Genomic DNA, 23,549 nt, shown 5'->3' with positions numbered 1-23,549 from the left:
ACAGTATCCCCCAGCAAAGCACACCCACACCTCCTCCTCCATGCTTCCCAGTGGGAACCACACATGCGGAAATCATCCGTTCAGCTACTCTGCGTCTCACAAAGACACGGTGGTTGAAACCAAAAATCTCAAATTTGGACTCATCAGACCAAAGCTCAGATTTCCTCCAGTCTAATGTCCATTGCTCATGTTTCTTGGCAAGTCGACGCGGAGGGCAAATCACTTCTTATTGGCGTCCTTTAGTAGTGGTTTCCTCACAGCAATTCGACCATGAAGTCCTGATTCACACAGTCTCCTCTGAACAGTTGATGTTGAGATGGGTCCTTTACTTTATTTATTACTTTATAGATGGGTCCTTTACTTTGCATTTATTTGGGCTGCAATTTCTGAGGCTGGTAACTAATGAACAATCCCGAGAGTGCGCATTTCTTGTTTACCTTTTATATTGACGACGTTATTGTCCGGTTGAAATATTATAGATCATGTAGGCTAAAAACAACCTGAGGATTGAATATAAACATTGTTTGACATGTTTCTATGAACTTTACGGATACAATTTGTATTTTTTTTGTCTGCCTGTTTTGACTGCGTTTGAGCCTGTGGATTACTGAAGATAACGCGCAAACAAAACAGAGGTTTTTGGATATAAAGAGACTTTACCGAACAAAAGGAACATTTATTGAGTAAATGAATGTCTTCTGAGTGCAAACATACGTAGATCATCAAAGGTAAGGGATTAATTTGATCTCTATCTCTGAGTTTTGTAACGCTTCTGCTTGGCTGGTTACTGTTTGTAGTAATTTGTCAACTGGGCGATGTTCTCAAATAATCGTAAGGTATGCTTTCGAGCATTTTTTAAATCTGACACAGTGGTTGGATTCACAAGAAGTTAATCTTTAAACCTATGTAAAAATCTGTTTTGTTTTCTGAATTTTTATAATGAGTATTTCTGTATTTGAATTTAACGCTCTGCAATCTCACTGGATGTTGGCCAGATGGGACTCTAGCGTCCCACATACCCAAGAGGGGTTAAATGTTCTGGATTGACTGACCTTCATGTATTAAAGTAATGGACTGTCATTTCTCTTTGCTTATTTGAGCTGTTCTTGCCATAACATGGACTTGACCTTTTACCAAACAGGACTATCTTCTGTATACCACCCCTACTTTGTCACAACACAACTGATTGGCTCAAACGCATTAAGGAAAGAAATTCCACAAATTAACTTTTAACAAGGCACACCTGTTAATTAAAATCCATTCCAGGTGATACCCTCATGAAGCCGGTTGAGAGAACACCAAGTTTGCAAAGCTGTCATCAAGGGTGGCTACTTTGAAGAATCTAAAATCTAATTTGTTTGGTTACTACATAATTCCATGTGTGTTATTTCATAATTTTGATGTCTTCACTTATTCTACAAAGTAAAAAATAGTAAATAAAGAAAAACATTGGAATGTTGTCTTAGGTCTCTCTTTATGTAGTGTTGTCTCGTGATGTTTTTGTGTGTGATGTCTTGTCCTAGATTTATATTTAATCCTAGCCCCCATCCCCACAGAAGGCCTTTTGGTAGGCAGTCATTGTAAATAAGAATTTCCTAGTTAATAAATGGTTTAATAAAATGAGTAGGTGTGTCCAACCTTTTGACACACGAGAGAGAGAATATATATATATCACACACACCAGTCTCAACGTCAACAGTGAAAAGGCGACTCTAGGATGCTGGCCTTCTAGGCAGAGTTGCAAAGAAAAAGCCATATCTCAGACTGGCCAATAAAAGGAAAAGATGAAGATGGGCAAAAGAACACACACACTGGACAGAGGAACTCTGCCTAGAAGGCCAGCATCCCGGAGTCGCCTTTTCACTGTTGAGTTGAGACTGGTGTTTTGCGGGTACTACTTAATGAAGCTGCCAGTTGAGAACTTATGGAGGCGTCTGTTTCTTTAACTAGACACACTCATGTACTTGTCCTCTTGCTCAGTTGTGACCTGGGGCCTCCCACTCCTCTTTCTATTCTGGTTAGAGCCAGTTTGCGGTGTTCTGTGAAGGGAGTAGTACACAGCGTTGTACGAGATCTTCAGTTTCTTGGCCATTTCTCACATGGAATAGCCTTCATTTCTCAGAACAAGAATAGACTGACGAGTTTCAGAAGAATGTTCTTTGTTTCTGGCCATTTTCAGCCTGTAATCGAAACCACAAATGCTGATGCTCCAGATACTCAACTAGTCTAAAGGCCAGTTTTATTGCTTCTTTAATCAGGACAACAGTTTCCAGCTCTGCTAACATAATTGCAAAAGGGTGTTCTAATGATCAATTAGCCTTTTAAAATTATAAACTTGGATTAGCTAGCACAACGTGCCATTGGAACACAGGAGTGAAGGTTGCTGATAATGGGCCTCTGTACGCCTATGTAGATATTCCATAAAATAAAGAGCAGTTTCCAGCTACAATAGTCATGTACAACATGAACAATGTCTACACTGTATTTCTGATCAATTTGATGTTATTTTCATGGACATTCATTTTTTTTTTGCTTTTCCTTTCAAAAACATTTCTATGTGACCCCAAACTTTTGAACAGTAGTGCATGTAGATAGATATAAAACACACACAAAAGTCTTACCGGGACTTGTTGGTGATTAGCTCGTCCTGATGGTACCACTCTTGGGTGGGAGGGGGCTCGGCAGTGAACAGGCAGTTAAGGAGGGCCTCCTCGTTCCTCATCACCACCAGGTCCTCAGGAATCACCACGGGACGAGGGAAACTTTTATCTATACAGAGGGTAAGGGTGTGAGTGTGTGGTATGAAGAGACTGTGAGAAAGAGGTATACAGCACAAAGAGTACATAAGAAAGGTAAGAGACCGGTCAACAGGCTCTCTTCAGCTCTGGCTTCTAGTCACAATGTTAATGTCGGTGGGGCTGGGTGTTGCTTTGCAATTAAACTATGGGGGAGGGGAACTGCCATCCCTCCTCACCTCTTCTTTATTGAATCTTTGTCCATATACACACCTATGATATCGAGGGTGAAGTTGACATTGCTGCACACGTGCCCAGCTGGATTTTTGGCACAGCAATAGTAGAGGCCATTGTTGTCTGGGCTGGCACTGGGCAGGGTCAGAGTTCGCTCCTTGTTGTTGATCTGATGGCTCTTCTCCGGCAGGCGCACGCCGTCTCTGTACCAGTGGCATGTTGGTCTGGGGGAGGAAGACATGACTACTTAATATGCATGAGTGAGTTGGCACATAAGAATAAGCGGAGAGACTGGTGAACGTTTTGAGGCCCCGTCAGGCCTTGTAAAGGCTTCAAAAGTGCTTCAGTTCGGCCAGCTGAACGAGTATTCTCACATGCTCTCTTAAAAAGATGTTCGCTTGAAAAAAATTAAAAAGCGGCAAGTACCCCGTCTATTTTAATATGCATAAACTCTTCCAAACAGTTTCGGGCAGGGGAGCATGCGGACACCTTAAGGCCGTGGTTGTGCTTCTCACCGTGGGTGTCCATCAATGTTGCACCGGAACGTCACAGGGACAGAGCTCTCGATGTCCTGCTCTGATGCAGGATCTTTCAGGGTCACCCCACCACTCTCTAGCCCTGTATGACAGATGGGGGGGTGGGGGGAAGAGGTAGGTTGAGTGAGTGTTAAAAAAAGACAGAAGGTAGAGGGCGAGCACACAAGGTGGGTTAATAAAAAGGAGAGGAAAAAGAAAAAGAAGGTGTCAAACCCCCTCTTGCTGCTCATTTACACAAACAAACCAGCCATTCACACCTGGCCGGCTAACTTAGTGCCGGCTCCCAAAACGGCCCCTTTCCTGTCAGCTGACCTTCCTTGTTTTGTGACACGGCCAGCCAGACGCTGCAACTTCACAAGCGGTCCATCTTGGTAGAGGACATAAATGACACTCAAAATAACCTCTCACGCAGGCGTGATTTCGTTTTTTGGTCCGGCGGAAATAAGAGTTAGGAAAAGGAAAGCACTGGATGGCTCTCGTAAGAATCTTTAGAAGTAAGAGGCAGCGTTTTCTTAGCGCTTCAGGAGATGCGTTTGATGGTTGTAGAGACACACATGGGAGGACAGACATATTGAGTTTCCATATGGAAGAATAAAACTCAATAAGTTTGAATCTATGGCTGCAAAGGCAACTGTCAATATTCAAAACAGGTAGGTCCTCATAAGGTCTAATATGGTGTTAATTGCTGTGCAGCCAATTCAGTGCATTTGGAAAAATTATTGCAGTAACATAGTTATGCCTATCATTTGCTATTACACTGCCATCCATGCTTAGTGCTAGTTTGAGTCATATCAATATATATGTGAATGAATTTAACAACTGCACCTCTTCTTACAGTATTTTGGTTATGAGATCTCAAAAACACTGATAAGGGAAGGGCTTACATTGATGAGAAATAATGAAGTAAAATTACAGTGCCTTGCGAAAGTATTCGGCCCCCTTGAACTTTGCGACCTTTTGCCACATTTCATGCTTCAAACATAAAGATATAAAACTGTATTTTTTTGTGAAGAATCAACAACAAGTGGGACACAATCATGAAGTGGAACGACATTTATTGGATATTTAAAACTTTTTAACAAATCAAAAACTGAAAAATTGGGCGTGCAAAATTATTCCGCCCCTTTACTTTCAGTGCAGCAAACTCTCTCCAGAAGTTCAGTGAGGATCTCTGAATGATCCAATGTTGACCTAAATGACTAATGATGATAAATACAATCCACCTGTGTGTAATCAAGTCTCCGTAGAAATGCACCTGCACTGTGATAGTCTCCATAGGTCCATTAAAAGCGCAGAGAGCATCATGAAGAACAAGGAACACACCAGGCAGGTCCGAGATACTGGTGTGAAGAAGTTTAAAGCCGGATTTGGATACAAAAAGATTTCCCAAGCTTTAAACATCCCAAGGAGCACTGTGCAAGCGATAATATTGAAATGGAAGGAGTATCAGACCACTGCAAATCTACCAAGACCTGGCCGTCCCTCTAAACTTTCAGCTCATACAAGGAGAAGACTGATCAGAGATGCAGCCAAGAGGCCCATGATCACTTTGGATGAACTGCAGAGATCTACAGCTGAGGTGGGAGACTCTGTCCATAGGACAACAATCAGTCGTATATTGCACAAATCTGGCCTTTATGGAAGAGTGGCAAGAAGAAAGCCATTTCTTAAAGATATCCATAAAAAGTGTCGTTTAAAGTTTGCCACAAGCCACCTGGGAGACACACCAAACATGTGGAAGAAGGTGCTCTGGTCAGATGAAACCAAAATTGAACTTTTTGGCAACAATGCAAAACATTATGTTTGGCGTAAAAGCAACACAGCTCATCACCCTGAACACACCATCCCCACTGTCAAACATGGTGGTGGCAGCATCATGGTTTGGGCCTGCTTTTCTTCAGCAGAGACCGGGAAGATGGTTAAAATTGATGGGAAGATGGATGGAGCCAAATACAGGACCATTCTGGAAGAAAACCTGATGGAGTCTGCAAAAGACCTGAGACTGGGACGGAGATTTGTCTTCCAACAAGACAATGATCCAAAACATAAAGCAAAATCTACAATAGAATGGTTCAAAAATAAACATATCCAGGTGTTAGAATGGCCAAGTCAAAGTCCAGACCTGAATCCAATCGAGAATCTGTGGAAAGAACTGAAAACTGCTGTTCACAAATGCTCTCCATCCAACCTCACTGAGCTCGAGCTGTTTTGCAAGGAGGAATGGGAAAAAATTTCAGTCTCTCGATATGCAAAACTGATAGACATACCCCAAGCGACTTACAGCTGTAATCGCAGCAAAAGGTGGCGCTACAAAGTATTAACTTAAGGGGGCTGAATAATTTTGCACACCCAATTTTTCAGTTTTTGATTTGTTAAAAAAGTTTGAAATATCCAATAAATGTCGTTCCACTTCATGATTGTGTCCCACTGTTGTTGATTCTTCACAAAAAATACAGTTTTATATCTTTATGTTTGAAGCCTGAAATGTGGCAAAAGGTCGCAAAGTTCAAGGGGGCCGAATACTTTCGTAAGGCACTGTAAGTAGCAATTAAGTAAACTCACATTTGATGTTGAAGGACGCCTCCGTGGAGCGCTCTTCTCCTCCCGTGGCATTGTTGGCGGCCAGGCACCGGAAGGTCCCGGCATCCAGCACCCGGTCCACATAGGTGAACTTGAGGTTGCCGCCCTCCCGAAAGCGGCGCTCCGTGTCATTCACCGCATCGCCGTTTTGCAGCCAGCTGTAACTCACGCCCTCCGCGTCGCTGACCTCGCAGCGTAACATGGCGCTCCGGCCGTGCAAGGCATCCTGGGACTTGGGCTCCTTGGTGAAGTGGAAGGAGGCAGCGTGAACGGTGAGAACTGGAGGATGAAAAGAGAAAGAGAGGAATTAGTCGTTATGCTCTTACGTGTTACGCTAAACCAAAAAGTAAAGCCTGCATTTGATGCACATACTTATTCATCTTATTTTTCTTCCTTGAAAAGATCAAGTCAAAGACTACTTTCAGCCATCCGCACATCAACTCAAAAAATCATAAAAAAGGAAAGAGGACAATGCTTTTCCCCTTCCACCGTCTCCCCTCAACGCCCTTGGCTCTTTTGTCCACTGGCAGCTGGGAGTAGAGAGACAGACACCCAGGTGTGCTGCAGACAGACAAACAGACAGAGACACCCAGGTGTGCTGCAGACAGACAGACACCCAGGTGTTCTGTAGACAGACCATGGGCCCCAGCTTCTCTGGACATGGTTCATAACTCCTTGGCCTCCCTCCCCTTGCTGAGTGACATGCCAGGTATGTACTCTCATCCCAAATAATAACCACGTCTCCTGCAAGACCATGAGTTTCCACTTGCATTGCTACATGCACAAACAAATACTGGCCAGGAGATTTGGGATGTTGCTAAACACTCGGACAATTAACTTCAAAGTGGTTTGGATTATACAACACCACCCTAGGTGAGCTGTAAATAAGCAAAAACTTCATAAAAGTGAACTATCCCTTTAAGGGTGCAGTATAAGCCATTAGAACACCCTACAGGACACAGCCATTCATTAAATTAAAACTATACTAGGTTGTCCTTGTTTAAAAGACATTCAAATGTCCAGATTCAAATTGAGCGCATTGCAAATCAGACTTTTGCGCAACTCATTAATTTATGTCTATGGGAGATGTGAGCGAAAATTCTAGTTACACAAGCAGATCAAGTCAAACTACTAGAATAATAAGTGTGAACATTCAAATGAATAAATGCTAGTAATACTAAGTATGAATATCAATGACGGATTTGTTTCTCTCTCTCTCTGTCCCAGACGTTGAATAGAGTGCCACTGATCCTCAGTGATTGGCAGGGCCTGTCTGGAACTCAGAGCTGCCCATTCATCCAGACAGACGACTGCCTGAGACTGAGACGGCAGTCTGTCTCGCTCCAGTGACTGGTTACTGGGGCCCAGACCGAGCGAAGGCCCATGCTGGGAGTGGACCAGTCTGCACTGGGAGTGGGAAATAAAGCCTCGGCTTTCCCATGGAGAGGGGGGGGGCACAAGTAAGCTACACTTGCATGTGCAAAGAGGATGAATGACTGGCACTCATCAACTGAGCTGATAGTGTTTTTGTAGGTAGGCAGCACTATGCCATCACTCAGTTGACCCCCCCCCTCCCCCCCCATCACTCCACCAATAACTGATACTATATGTGTGTGTTTGAGTACTGAATCCATCATAGTTATATTTTGTTTCATAAGTCTATCAACAATAACTGGCTATAACTGATACTATATCTGAGCCCTCTCCTGTACTCCCTGTTCACCCATGACTGCGTGGCCACGCACGCCTCCAACTCAATCATCAAGTTTGCGGACGACACAACAGTGGTAGGCTTGATTACCAACAACGACGAGACGGCCTACAGGGAGGAGGTGAGGGCCCTCGGAGTGTGGTGTCAGGAAAATAACCTCACACTCAACGTCAACAAAACTAAGGAGATGATTGTGGACTTCAGGAAACAGCAGAGGGAACACCCCCCTATCCACATCGATGGAACAGTAGTGGAGAGGGTAGTAAGTTTTAAGTTCCTCGGCGTACACATCACAGACAAACTGAATTGGTCCACCCACACAGACAGCATCGTGAAGAAGGCGCAGTAGCGCCTCTTCAACCTCAGGAGGCTGAAGAAATTCGGCTTGTCACCAAAAGCACTCACAAACTTCTACAGATGCACAATCGAGAGCATCCTGTCGGGCTATATCACCGCCTGGTACGGCAACTGCTCCGCCCTCAACCGTAAGGCTCTCCAGAGGGTAGTGAGGTCTGCACAACGCATCACCGGGGGCAAACTACCTGCCCTCCAGGACACCTACACCACCCGATGTCACAGGAAGGCCATAAAAATCATCAAGGACAACAACCACCCGAGCCACTGCCTGTTCACCCCGCTATCATCCAGAAGGCGAGGTCAGTACAGGTGCATCAAAGCTGGGACCGAGAGACTGAAAAACAGCTTCTATCTCAAGGCCATCAGACTGTTAAACAGCCACCACTAACATCGAGTGGCTGCTGCCAACACACTGACTCAACTCCAGCCACTTTAATAATGGGAATTGATGGGAAATGATGTAAAATATATCACTAGCCACTTTAAGCAATGCTACCTAATAATGTTTACATACCCTACATTATTCATCTCATATGTATACGTATATACTGTACTCTATATCATCTACTGCATCTTTATGTAATACATGTATCACTAGCCACTTTAACTATGCCACTTTGTTTACATACTCATCTCATATGTATATACTGTACTCAATACCATCTACTGTATCTTGCCTATGCCGCTCTGTACCATCACTCATTCATATATCTCTATGTACATATTCTTTATCCCCTTACACCTGTAGTAATAACCAACAATAAGGTAGTAGTTTTGGAATTGTTAGCTAGATTACTTGTTGGTTATTACTGCATTACTGTCGGAACTAGAAGCACAAGCATTTCGCTACACTCGCATTAACATCTGCTAACCATGTGTATGTGACAAATACAATTTGATTTGATTTGTGTGTGAGTACTGAATCCATATTTCATAAGTCTATCAACAATAAAAATGTGCTGTGATCGTGACATACATGTGTGGAATCAAGAGACTGGTTGAAACAACAAGTTAGAACCTAAACAGTTCAACTCCAATGTGGCTGCACCTGGTTTGGTCTCTTTTTAAAACACACGGGACACAATGTCAACACATCGCAGGTCGAGAGTGCATACCGGCGAAGGGGATGAAATGCGAAGTGGCATCTGCCTGGCTTCAAGAGGATGAGGTATTCATTCATACCCCTCAGCCTTGGATGAATGGGACTCCTAGGTTACCCAGCAAATGTGAGACAGAGTAAAAGTGTCTGAACATCCATGCATTTTAGTTACCTGTATTAATTTAAAGAAAGGTTAAGTCAATTAAGAGAAAATGTTTATTTACAATGACGACCTGTCCAATGACCTCTTTGTTCTGGTGGGCTATCATGCGCCCCCTCTTTCCAGCCAAAATTAAAAGCTCACAGCCTTGCTAGCTACACAACTCCAGTCTACTACACAACACTGTGTTCTCACTGTTTCTAGAGTAGTTGTATCATTAGAAGTACCTAGTGAGAGTCTAATTGAGACTACAGGAAGGAGAGTAGCTCTTGGTGCCCAATAACAATGCCCCCAGGACTCGTCTCTTTGGCTCTGTACTAGCTCTCACACATCCTGTGGTCCACTAATAAATAAAACACACACACACACACACACACAGAGACTAGCTCTCTCATCTACAGGGGAGGACACATTCCAAACTTAGCGCAGCCAGAGGGACAGGACAAGCAATTATCTGTGCCTGTTGCTGCTATGGAGACAGGATCCTCTCAGAGAATACTCTTGATTAAGAGGGTACCAAGACCCAGAAGAACTGAACAGACAAGAGAATAGGGAGTCATTGCTGCAATGTAGGCTATAGCTATTATGTCTACTCACACCTCCATTATTCAAAACTACAAGTCACAACAAGTATACAAACAGAGCCTGTTGGTGTCATTCAAGAACCATTGCAATTTATAAACAAACCTAAATCTAGGCTATTCAATAAAGTCTCTCTTCTATTTAAAGATAGAGTTCAATGTGCTCCCTGTCCCAGACTTGCTGTTTTCAACTCTAGAGACAGCAGGAGCGCTAGAGACTCTCTGAATGATTGGCTATGAAAAGCCAACTGACATTTAGTCCTGAGGTGCTGACCTGTTGTACCCTCGACAACCACTGTGATTATTATTATTTGACCCTGCTGGTCATCTATGAACATCTTGGCCATGTTTTGTTATAATCTCCAGAAGAGTACTGGCCAACCCTCACAGCCTGAGTTTTTCCTAGCCACCGTGCTTCTACACCTGCAATGCTTTCTGTTTAGGGTTTCTGTACAGCCTTTGTGACATCAGCTGATGTAAGAAGGGCTTTATAAATACATTTGATTGATTGATTCAGACATTCTCTCAGAAAACAAAAGTGACGCTTACTTTTATCATAAGCAGCCACAGAGAAACCTAGCCCCCACCCCACCACGGTGGGGTGTTGGCCTAAATCGGGAAAATGTGTTTTCTTTCCCCCGCATGAATATGCAGTGGACAGTTCAGGGGTTGTATGTGTACATCTTTCCTGCACTTTTTCCACAGGGAAAAAATAAACCGGGCGAATGTTCGTGTGGCCTCCAGCGAGCGTCAGTCTGTTTGTCGCCTCTTCTGGGTGGACTCTGGGGAAATTTACTCGCCAAACAAATTGAACCAATAGACATGTGGTGACTCTCCATGTTGCATGGCATCAACTGTGCAGAGTGTAGCTAAACTAGGTCGTGAGGATGATGCCTCAAACATATGTTTCATGTAAAGAATTGTTTGACCAGAGATGGTACATTTACCAGAGCATCATGATGAACCATTGGAGTCCAGTAGGCTTTATTTTATATTGAATTTCAAATCATGAGATTCTCTGAGATATCAGGAATGACAAGGGTCTTCCACATTTAAAAGTGTCTACAAAAATCAGTGTCTAGGTGAGCACCCTAGCCTCTGCAGAAATGCCTGGCACATTCCAAACCTCTTCCTTGATTCCAGGGCAGGAATTTAAAGTGACAAAGGTGGCATTCATGGTTGCTGGAGCAGTGGAACTATACTAACCGAGTGTAAGCAAACCTGATTGGCTGAAACATGAACCACAAATGGAAGCTGTTGCTGCATAAAACGCTGTACATTACATCACAACTGGGATCTGAGCGACAAACACAACCTCCCTCCCAAGATCGAGCTAAAATCAATATTCATGTGAAACTGAAGACGCAAATCGTGCACCAAGCAGGGAAGCAAATAAGTTGAGGCATCAATTGTTATGTTACATGCGTTGGATCAGTCGAGTTGCAAACTCTTTCATTCGGTATAAGTTATGCACCCGGAGCTTTAGGGCACTGGTCTTCCTCTTCCAGCTCGTATAGCGGTACCCTACTTGTCTCAAAGATCAACTTGGTTCTGTTCGTGCCAAAAAAAAAAAAACTCATGTGGTTTCTCCCTTGCTCACACAAAGGAGGGCTTTGATGCACAGCAGTCAATGACCCTTTGGTGTAAAGATACTGGGCCTGTGACTGGTTCCATTTGAAGATACCTACGAGGCTTCATTGCAGATGCAGGGACCTCCCACCAAGCGCTATTGACTGTAGGCAGGGAAAGATGGGCACAGAAATATTTTAGGTTTAATTCACAAGATACAGAACGCTGTGGAACGTGAAGAAGACTGGGAGAGACCACAACGGCAAACTGTAGAATACAAATGAGAATGTTACCTTATATTTGTGGGCTTCCGCTGTGGTAACGTCAAACTGACCTATTTTGGTGCTATTACATCAGGCGTAAGGATGACTCCATGGACGCGAGCAGACTCCCACTTAACAATTGTGTAGCGTTGATTTGGACCACCTGTCCACTAAAGAAGCCAAGTATTAAATTGAGCCATTAAAACAAAACCACCCTGTGAAATATGACCCACCACAAGGGGTGTCCATAAATGACAACAGCATTGTACGTACGCTTGCCATAACTTTTACTGAGGTGTGTTTCACCATACCCACGGTCCACAAGGCGGAGCATCGTTATGCAGATACACAACAGTGGAAACTGGATCTCCCATTGTCCTCATCTCATCCACTTGAGACAACGCCATGGGAGCATGCGAAAAGCTATTTAAGTCATCAAGCTGCGTGTCTGTCAAGGGCAAGAAGGCAACATATTAAAGCACATCACTTTCAGCTGCTGATTTCCCTGGGGTAACCTAATAGTCCAGAACGGCCTAATAGTCGGGCAAGGCAGTTGGGCCTGCGGTATCACACTGGGCCTGGACCCCTCAAACAAACAGCCATTTAAGGGGCGTTGCAGTCGAAGGGGGTAGGTAGGCGTTCACAAGGCCAATCAGAGGGTCGGGGACAGCAGGAAGTTGGAAGTTTATGCAGCTGCTCCCACGTTGAGGGACAGTGTCAAGCTGGACATGGCTAAACAGGTGCCCGCTCTGAAATGCCCGCAGATACTGAGATGAACCAGTTGGGGCCTGCAGTCCATTGGGACAGTGCAGTAGGAGCAAGTCACCCTCCATTTAATAACACAGTCCAGAGTGACAGACAACAGGCAAAAGGGGAGACTGTGAATCCACTCTGATAAGGGCCACGATGCAGAGGTGCAGGGTACCAGGGATTTGGTTTCTGGGAGACTCCCCCACGACTCACCTTCCTCAACCAGTCTGTCATGTAGGACGTGGAACTCATTTTAAAACATGAATATTGAGCATCCGCCATTAAAATTCAAACATAATTCCTAATTTGACATCACTGTGCTCTTGTATGACATGACAATCCAAGAAAGACAGATTAACTAGTGAGCAAAGTTATTACAAATGTATTTATTTAATAGTACCCAAAAATTTTGAAATAAACCAGTGGCCATCTCCTGCACAAAGGCTGCGCAAGGATGTTGGTTGCCATTGCAGTGACTTGATCAGCTATGTAGCTAACTGTTGTAACTAGCTTACTGACATGAATGACACAAAAAGCTTGCATTGGCCTGTCTAAATTCCCCTGAGGTTGTAGGCATGCAGACCCACAATTAAAAATAACTGATATCAGAAATCAGTCCGCATGATCAGCATGTTTCTCCCCGTAATCGTATCGTTGGGTCAGCTGAGCACAACAGCTGACTCGGGGGGCTATTGCAATGACTCGTGGCAGAAGAACAGCTGCTTCGTGAAAACTCAATGGAAGCATCAGCTAGCACTACTAGCTACAGTAACTTGCTAGCTAGCTTTTTTTGGAAGACAACATTGTGTGCAGTACTAGGTAGCTGGTTAGTTAGCAGCACCGTTTCAGTCAAAGATGATTTCAGGGAATGGCTCAGCTAACGTTGGACACATTTACGTTAGCTTTCGCACTTATAGTCAAAACTTCAGAACCACTGCTAATTGAAGCACAATATTCCTTAGCTCACCAAAAAGAAAAATACTTGTTTTAGCTTAGATTAATTCAGACAATTTTGATGTAGAAATTGAGTTCCGCAGACGATGTCACGTAGGTAATATTTTCAACGTTATGGCAGCCATTACCATTTACGAAGATACGAGACAGTTCAGGTGGAATCAAGACGCCATCTGATGTAAGACAATGACACTGAGTAGGATGTTGCTTGAGGGATTTATCAGACACTGCTGTGTAAGACTCCTTTTCCCCATACTAGGGTAAATGAAGTCAAGCGAGATTAGGATGAAGTAAGCATAGGAGTCAATTTAATCATAACTGCTAAATGTGTTTCCTGGATAAATTGACAATAATGACAATGTTCCACTCAAAAAGGAGGAGGACAGCAAAGAACAGCCCGGCAGTAGGATAGAATAGGGCGGGGTGATCTGGCTTAAAAATCACATCTCAATTTTTTTTTCAAACTTAAGGGCAATTCACAATATATTTTGTTTATGTTCTCTAAATAAGCATTGTTGTACAATTAAAAAGGTAAAATACACCGCATTTCAAACAGTCAGCAATAATCTAATGAATTCACAGCGTGTGAAATTAGGCTAAATAATATAATTTCTCTAACTAGTTTCACCTGATTCTTTTTTTGCAATAATCACTGATCTGGCTTTCAAGTCTATGAAAATGCCCTTTTTGTTCAAACATTTTTACCAGAACAAATGCATAATGTACATTCACCAATAATGACAAACTTCTTGTAGCAGATATTACCATACAGAAAATTAACACAGGTCTCAATCTCTCAAGCAAAAGAACATGCTAGTGAGTAGCCACTTAATGTTTATATTTAAAGTTTAGCTAACTTGAATCTATGTGTTCGCTAACAAGGCAGAACAGTTGAATTGTTATGAACACACCCTTCTGTCTGTCTCCCACTGTTTGAACAGCATGCTAGCCTGTCCACTGTGTTCAGATGTTAAAATCAAGTGGCCTACCTTATTTTTCAGAACGAAAACGAGTTGCCAATTCATTATATCAATTATGTTTGAATGCTTACTGCACATTTATTTAAAAAACAAACAAAAAAAAGACCACACAGCTAACATAAGTCTGTAGCTAAAATGCTGATAGAGGTACATGGTACCGCAACGCCGTGCGAGAAACTGAGCATTCATTTTCCAGAATCAATGTTCACTGATACTCCTGTTTCAGTAGTCTGCTCTGCGTGCAATTTGAGTAGTTGAAACATTTTTAAAAAAGGTATCGTTAGAAAGGTTAACTTCTTTATTGCAGTAAAATGTCTCAATGTGTTTCAGTGTCCATTTGACAGATTATGTTGGGCCAAACCTCAAATTGCGAGTTGACACTGCTTGTCAGAGGAAGAAGTGTTCTCTCAACTTTGTTGGTGTGGCAGGGGGAGGGGCTTGGTGTGTGTGTGGAAACAGAGAGGAAAAGGTGAAGCGAGAGGTTTCACTCTTGCCCAAATCCTGTCCAGAATGAGCTTTGTCGCCTGCCTTACAGCGAAGGAGACCAAAAAGACAACATGAGAACAAGCAGACAAAATGCTCATAAAAAGGATATACAAAATAACTTCATGCGATTCAAACATCTGGAATATTGCAGAAAAACATTCATACGAATTAATTCGATATACAAGAAACCAGACCTAGGATGGGTTTGCATTGCAGCTGTTCTTTTCTGTCCTGTCATCACAGAGAGCATGGCATGCGATTGTATCAGAGGCCGATGAGACTAAATCCTTGGTGAACCGTTCCCTTCATTTAACGCAGGGGCTCAGCTGTGAGATGGATACCCATCTGTGGCCAAAACATTTATATGAGATTCCCCTGCCCCTTCACTGCACACACAAGGGACAAAACAGCTGGAGGGGGGTCGGCGCAGAGATGAGTGGGAGCTTACCATGGCCATACATGGTCATTTTCTTGGTGGAGATTATGACAGTAAAAAAAAATGTTTAATTACATGACACGACTTAGACAAATACTACAGAAAAGACCTATATACAGTATTAGAATACATTTTTCTGTACAGTACTACATTGTACTCTACTCTATTTAGCCAACTAAACAACGATGTACGATGGAGTTGAGAGACGACTAGTGTGTGGGCAGAATCACATGAATTGTCCTGTGTAAAAGCGGGATATTCTTTGGGTGCTGAAATGTGCAGTTATAGTCCACTGAGCTATCCAAACTTGTGAAATATAGGTTCAGATTTGGTCCGGTCCGTCTGGACGTTAAACATCGAGGCCAGGGTCGACTGACCAAATTTAAAACTACTTTTCAACATCCATGAACGTCTGATGTCGGTCAGTGCGTTAGGATGCTTGTTACAGTGGGCTCGTGGGTAGAGGTCAGTAAGAGCTGGGAGAGGTGACATTAACTGGAGCGAGACAGAGCGAGAGGTTGTCCAGACTCAGCCTGTTTTTAACACTCTTGGTTTGACCCTGAGACAGACAAAGCTGTTCTGAGCTGAACATGACAGTGGAAGGGAGGACAGTAAGCAGGTGACCCAACTGTGATTTGTGACCATTATGATTTCCCATTCTACCAATTTGGTAACAGAATTACGAGTTATATTCACTTAATAATTCAAGTAAAATTGATATCATTAAAATCACTATAAACTGAAATCGGTAGGTCTACCATTACCTATTATTTTGTGAACTTTCATTATCCTCCCTCATGAGGGAGAGACATTTTAAAAGATATGTCGGTTTTTGGTTACGGAATTGAGAGGCACAAGGCAATATTTTTTTTAGCTGGTAAACAATTCCTCCAAAAACCAAATATTAAGTGTTGATATTATTTGGCAGGGGTTTTTATGCATTTTTGATAAGACCTTTTCCTTGTAGATTTTAACATTTTCTGATTCAGAAATCAAAGCCTTTACTTATGCCTAATTTGATATGCTCCTGGAGAAGAAAATAAAAGCTTTGTCTACCTCGATCGTGAGTCCAGAGCCAAGTTTCCGGCCCTGGAAGAGTCAGGGGTTCAGACACTTTTGTCATGTGAGCCTTGGGGCTTTCATTTTACTGTTGGCTAACTGGCTTGAAGGTGATAAAGTAGCCTACTCTCTGTTTTCGGGGGGGGGGGGGGGGGGGGGGAATAACAATTGATGCACCAAAGCCAGGTTACAACCCATGACATCTCAACTATGCCCCCTCATCCACCGTGGTATGGCATCTGCCGCAGGCAGCTCAGACTTGGAAGTCTATCCAGAGTATGTGTTTTCGATGTGAGATTTAGAATGCGATGCAATTAGCTGTCCCCTGTGGGTGGGGGTGGGGGGGGTGGGGGGGGTCATCCTCTCCACCCCCTGCTTCACCCCCTCCACGCCTGCCAGTTGGCAGTGTTGACCTCATGCTGTGAGAAGTGCAAGCGACTGATGCGTACCGCAGAAAGCGTGGGGCCCCTGACAAACAAACAATACCCCTACAGCACACAAGGAGGGACAAAATACAATAAACATTATGGGAGGCCAACAGCAGAGGATGTTGAAATGTTTAGGAGACGAGGCTTGGGACGTTCACAGTTGTGCAACCCAGCAGTTTTTTTAGACCTCATATGTTGATAGTGTTGGCATAGTAACCAAGTAATTATTTCTTCTCACAAACTAAATTGGCGGGAAGGGGCAATGTGTGTAGTACTGAAGGTTAGTCTATCCTCCACAGTAAATTCCACACGCTTCTCTTTATAGTACATAAAATCTAAAAAGCCTTTGGTGCTCTGGGAATGTTGTGGCATTTCTACATTCGGTTCTGGAAATAGATGGCGCTTAATGAAAAGCATATGAACTTCAATTTAATTACACAAATTCTGATCTCATAACAAGAACCACTTGTTCTCTCTGCAGAGCACTCAGGAGAGTCACCAGGCAACTCCATATTGGTTCCAGGCAGGTCAACAGACTAAAATTGTCCCTAAAACAAATCTCTCCAGACAGCCCTTGAGAGGACCGGAAAGGGTCAATACGCGGGCAAAAATCTGGCAAAACATCTAGCAATAAATATTGTTTTACCACAGAGGGACTCAAAAAGGTACCAGCACTCATGTCCCTAGTTCTTCAAACGGTTCAGACTGAGCTTGTTCTTGGGTGGCGAAGTGTAAAAACATCTCTTCTCCCCTGCTCGTGACCTCTCTGCCCTGGATTCAGTCTGTGTGGGTTTCCCTTGATGATTGGAGCCTGTGGCTTTTGAGCAGCCTTTGGTGTACCTCATCATGTTCAACGAGAGCCGTGCATAGTTGTGATTGGCTCTGTCAGACAGGGTTCTTTTCATCTGGGAGTTTCGCTGTCCATTTCACATGCCGTCGTCATTTTAGAGGAGCATGAAGGGATGGCACGGACATAAACAGTTGGACCACTACTTTTGTGTATACTTTATACACTGCGTCAGCAATTACTCTTATGTCATTACTTATCATTCGGCACAAAACCCAAGCAGTTCTGGGAGTGGGTTTACATGCAAGTATTTTGAAGACAGGCTTAAAAAAAAAAAAAAATTTTAAATCTGCAAATATTCTTATCAAAAAGCCATAATCGGTCCTCAAAAAATTGTGAAATCCCTCTCTAAAAATGGGAAAGAAATGCAGCCAAATCTCTATGTGGAATTGTGAATGACATCTGCCGGGCTTTCCTAGTGTACTTTACAACATGGAAACACTCCTCTCCCAGTCAGCAGCACTGAGGTTGGCCAGGGTTACAGGGCTATGCACCTGGACTGATATGGTGCCAATGGCTCATATGTGGCTGAAAGACAAGCCTAGGTCCTAGCTTTGGCAGAAAGGCATGTCTAAAAAAAAAAAAAAAAAGTGACATTTTGATTCATATAGAAAGTAGCAATGAAGGGTGTGCAACGGCAAATATTTAATTTTGACCTCATGCCCAACAGACTACTTCATTTCATCCTTCTCCGTTAAACGTAAAGACAATTGGGTCATCAAAGTTATTCTGCAACGGATGACTCACACCATCTTTGGGATTTATCTTCCACACAATCGTCCATTTTTAATCCCTGTTGATTTCAACCCAACGTTTCCTGGCCACACAAAGGAAATTGGGGCTGTTTTCAGTAACAGATCTTCCTGAAATAGCCAAAGGAGCCTACTTCAAGTTCAAAGCTAAATATAGCTCTTTTTTTTACCAACAAAGCTGTTTCCATCAAGGAGTGAAAAAGGGGATACATTTTTTCTTTTTTTAAATAAGCACCTAAGTACGCCAGAGTAACAGATCCACACACAGATGTAGTTTCCTAAATTGGTTCTAAAGAACATCCAATTTAGCAAAAAAACAACAAAAACAATAGTTAAACCAAATGCTTTGAAATGTTTAAAAACACATACTACCATGAGTCTGGAGACCAAATAGTTCTGAGCTTTTTGTTGTTGAACAGTTCATCATTAGACACTTCAAAACAGACCAATTTTTCCCACCATTTTGTTCAGGCCATTCCTGGCTGACACTCCATATCAGATAACTTGACATCTTATGAGCCAAATCTCTTCCTCCTTGCCAAGGCCCTGCTATTTCTCTGCCGGCGAGCAATCTCACGACGGGTGGCATGGTTTACACAGGCATTCATTTCAAAACATCTGCCAGGCTGTCATTTTAGGAGCTCATTAAGGGCTATCAGATCAAACGTCAGTTATGTCCGCCGCTGGCATCGTCTTTGTGCACAGGGTTGGGCCCCAAATACGGAGGGCATTGTGGAAACTAATTACAAGCACCTCGGTTACAACATGCCTTGGCACGACCCGGCTGGGTTGACCCGGGGTAGATTTACTCAACAAGCAAATAAAGTGGCATCAATCATCCTATGAGTTGGGCATAGAGGAGCATCAACCATATCAGAGGACTCAATTATAAAAATGTTACCTTTACACCCACCTGCCCATGTAATTTTGAAACCTTTGACAGTGTAAATAGTGTCACTGCTGTTTTGCTTTAAATACTGTGCAGTTAACAGTTACTCATCTAAACTGTGAGTCTCCACCGTTACTTTTAAAATTGTGCGTATTTCATTGGTGTGTGTGTGTGTGACGTTGCATAGAGGTTGAGGTCTTATTTTTACACTTCTAATAATAGTACGACAAATCTTTATACATCAACCCACCTCTCAAATAAATGCCCTATATATCAGGGCTGCCCACTGACCGCTAACACCATTTGCTTTGGCTGACTAAAGGGCAATAGTGGGGAGATTTATTATTTCTATCCCCCAAAAAAAACTCCTTCAAAAACATATTTTCCAGATCTTAAAGTTCAGCTGTAATAAACACTCGTGTGCCTGATCAAACTGCAGCTGCCAGAGGCGTGCCAAAAGAGAATAGTGATGGTTACCCCTGACATTTAACGGCACAGTCCCAAAGACCCACAAGACCTCGGAGGAGTTCGACAAGAGAAAAGAACATGCCATCACGCCTAACCCAGAATGTGTTTCAAGAAAACATTTCAGCTGCTTATCCTCCATCCTCACATGTGTCATAGACCAGAGTGACCCTCGCTTTCATACGAGTAGTTGCCATTGCTTTAACAAGACACATACACAGTAGGAACAGATGGCAGTATAGGAAATAAGGACTGGGTTTTGATCGAACCAGCAAATTTGTACAAGCTCTGAAAGTACTACACAAATTGGATGAAATGCTGGAAATAAGATTAGAATACTATAGGCATAATTCAATGTTTCAGAAAATAATGCACTTCCATTGCTGATTGATCTTATTGTATGCGGTTGGTTATTCTCGCTTCCTCATCTCTGCGATATAGCCGGCTGTAGCATCCCCTATGCCCTGTGTAATATAGCCTTCTGTGGCGTTGCCTATGTCCTGTGTGGGCGCTGTTGGCTTACGAGAGTTCACTCAACTTACAAAATGTACCTCACGTGAAAGGTAATATAACCAAGAAAATAATCTATACTAGCGTCAGCAGCCCAAACACTGGCTGTGTAGCAAAGTAAACAAACCCAAATATTAGATCGCCGGCTCTCCAGGTACATAGACCACTCTCCAAATAACTATAAAACAAGTTACATTTGTAATCAATGTGAACTATTCCTCTAACTGAAACCTCCTTGGAAGCAGGTCATATTCCAGTACTTAAAGGCAAAGGATGTTTCACATTATACACTGTAGATCTTAATCATGACACAGGACCATCTCGTCAGGGGGAAAGGGCTCACAATATGGTTTTGATGTATAAGTATCTGAAGACATTTTTATTTCCCCCTCTGAAGCCCCAGAAATCAAAATGGTGATATTTCAAACAATACACTGAGCCTTGCATTTAAAAACAGTCCAATAAGACTGGGGGCTCTTTTCCACTTAATTATAGTATGAAAACCACACTACAGCATAGCATGCTTCTCAGTCATCTTAGTTTAGAATAAACAAAAAATGTGAGTGCAATTCAGAGGAAAGGGACTTGTCAAGTGAAATGATACTACTTCTGTCTTTGCAATTACTTCTAGTGCAAGTGCTTCTAAAGTATTTTTCCCAGACCAATCCTGATTTCCATAACAATGGAAGGAGATGGTCCCCCTCCAGTTCTAAAGATCAAGCAGGCCCCTCAACTACCTGTGAAGTCTCTTGTCAGGCTGCTTTTATCTCCTGGGTTCCCATGCAAATGTGGTCCCATTTCCTCCAGAGACCCTGAGGCCAACGACAACACCCCAACACACTTTTTCTCCATGTCTCCAAAAAGATACAAATCCATTCCCTGACTGTTTCTCCACACTTCCACTTACCTACAAGATAAAAATATATATACTGTAGTCATACATTGGGGCATTGCGGAAGGACCAAAGCAAAAGCATTGAGCTGGAGCCATGTCACTTCTTTGCACAAGCTTACCTTAAACTTTTACAGGCGGCTTTAGCCTGCAGCATAGCTAAATTACCCTTCTACACGCTGTACTACAGTATTTGCCTTACCAACATATCCATAGGATCCTATAATTCAGTTATAGGATCTCTATGAACATATCATTCCTGACAATCAGCCTGTGCTGCCCAATTAGAATTGGAGCTCTGAGATGATTGGAAATTGTTTGAGCAGTAAGAGCACCTGCTCTCCATGACAGACTGACCAGGTGAGCCTGGGTGAAAGCTATGATTCCTTATTGATGTCACTTGTAAAATCCACTTCAATCAGTGTAGATGAAGTGAAGAAGACCAGTTAAATAAGAATTTTAAGCATGGAGATAATTGAGACATCGATTGGGTATAGATGCCGTTCAGAGGGTGAAAGGGCAAGACAAAATTTGAACGGGGTACGTTGGTAGGTGCCAGGCGCACCGGTTTGTCTCAATAACTGCAATGCTGCTGGGTTTTTCATGCTCAACATTTTCCTGTGAGTATCAAAAATGCTCCCTCACCCAAAGGACATCCAGCCAACTTGACACAACGGTAGGAAGCATTGGAGTCAACATGGGCCCGCATCCCTATGAAAAGCTTGACACCTTGTAGAGTCCATGCCCCCAACAAATTGAGGTTGTTATGAGGGAAAGAGGGGTGCAACTCAATATTAGTTAGCTGTTCTTAATATGTTGTACACTCACTGTAGGCCAGTCACTTCCCCCACTCTCTTCAGCCCAGGTCTGGCCATATTCTATGAAAGAGCCTGTTGAATCAAGCTGAGCAGTAGGGAAACTTCTGAAGTCAGGTCATGCAAACATGAATTTTGCAGACAACCAATATTGATAATTATTCTGCCTTCTGCCCAAAAACAGTTTTGAGTCATGGTCCTGTTATGAGCTCTACTAAGCTCAAATGACATACTGTAAAATGCATATTGTTATGGAAATAGCAGCATTACCATGTGTGGCATTGGAAGACAGTTCTTTGTATGCCCTGCAATGCTGTCAAGTCAAAGACCAATGCTCAAGGGGATAAAATATTTGGTCATGACATTATCTAAACTAACCAACTGGACATAAAAAAAATACAAAATTGGTAGCACGATTTTCACTGATTATGTTTTTGGAACATGGAGTTTTGGGGAGTGGGTGACAACGAGCTTACTGCCGTTAAATATTACACTAGCATTTCGTAGAATATTTTTTTTTTTGAAAACCAAGACAACGTTGTTTCAACTTGTTAGTGGGCACTTACAACTTGGGTTATTGGATAAAGTACTATACTCTAGTCACCAACATTTTTCTGACATAAAGCTTGTTTGTAACATTGAAGTAGTAGTCCATATTATAGAGTATTGTACCGAGCGATAAGCTTTCAGATAACTTAACATGTATAACACCCGGCGGGCTTGTGGCCACTTGGTGTCTTCTTACCTTTGGTGAAAATAAGAAAGAGAGTCGTGGTGTGTATGGTCGGCATGACTCCTTGTCTACGCCTATTCGCCGAGTTCAGGTTACTCTCTTTGAAACCATTATTTTCTGTGGACGGTAACTCCATAATAGAACTCCAGCAAAGTAAGCCACAACTAAGTTAAATCATTCGCACAAGAAAACGAGCCCCAAAACCAAGGGAAATCAGCGCGAAACCCTGAACTATCAGCGTTTCACAAGACCTCTGAAAAGTACTCCAACGAGAAACGACTGCTTTGTCTAGTGGTCGTCCGATGATGCGACTGTTGCACGATCAATTTGTAAATGTGAAGACGTGGGCCCTATTCCATTATTTCAAATAATGGCAAAAAGAAAGAAAGCTGTCTACATAAAATTACTTCGACACTATTGAATGAAAGTAGCCTTTTTATTTTACTCTCCCCTTCGCTCCCACATTGGATGAGAAGCTTCCGGTGTTTGGGGAAGAGAGGGAGGGGTGAGGGGATGGTGGGCACTAAATAATATTTTTTTTTAAAGGTAGCGTTAGTATGCCAAACGTGTTTGCACGTTTCTATGCAAACATTTTATTTTTATTTTATTTTAGCAGGTAAATTGACTGAGAACACATTCTCATTTACAGCAACAACCTGGGGAATAGTTACAGGGGAGAGGAGGGGGGATGTATTTGATTTGGTTCCCTTTTAGTCCTCATTTGGACTA

At 42.8% G+C, this 23,549-nt stretch overlaps 1 protein-coding gene across 1 annotated transcript in view; it reads right to left on the bottom strand.

The window, feature by feature from the left end:
• Nucleotides 1-23,315, bottom strand: part of LOC110486071 (inactive tyrosine-protein kinase 7) — a 41,691-nt gene extending 18,376 nt beyond the window's left edge. The window contains exons 1-5 of the mRNA XM_021557394.2: nucleotides 22,833-23,315; nucleotides 6,068-6,364; nucleotides 3,485-3,587; nucleotides 3,009-3,193; nucleotides 2,622-2,769 (exon numbers count right to left, since the gene is read on the bottom strand). Coding sequence (XP_021413069.2) covers nucleotides 2,622-2,769; nucleotides 3,009-3,193; nucleotides 3,485-3,587; nucleotides 6,068-6,364; nucleotides 22,833-22,956 — 857 coding nt within the window. The 5' untranslated portion in view covers nucleotides 22,957-23,315. The remainder of the gene's footprint in view (nucleotides 1-2,621; nucleotides 2,770-3,008; nucleotides 3,194-3,484; nucleotides 3,588-6,067; nucleotides 6,365-22,832) is intronic.
• Between the last annotated feature and the right edge of the window lie 234 nt (nucleotides 23,316-23,549).

This window comes from Oncorhynchus mykiss, chromosome 13 (assembly GCF_013265735.2).
Source record: "Oncorhynchus mykiss isolate Arlee chromosome 13, USDA_OmykA_1.1, whole genome shotgun sequence".
NCBI lineage: Eukaryota > Metazoa > Chordata > Actinopteri > Salmoniformes > Salmonidae > Oncorhynchus > Oncorhynchus mykiss.
Note: the sequence above shows the minus strand (reverse complement) of the source record. Positions and strands in the feature narration are given on the sequence as shown.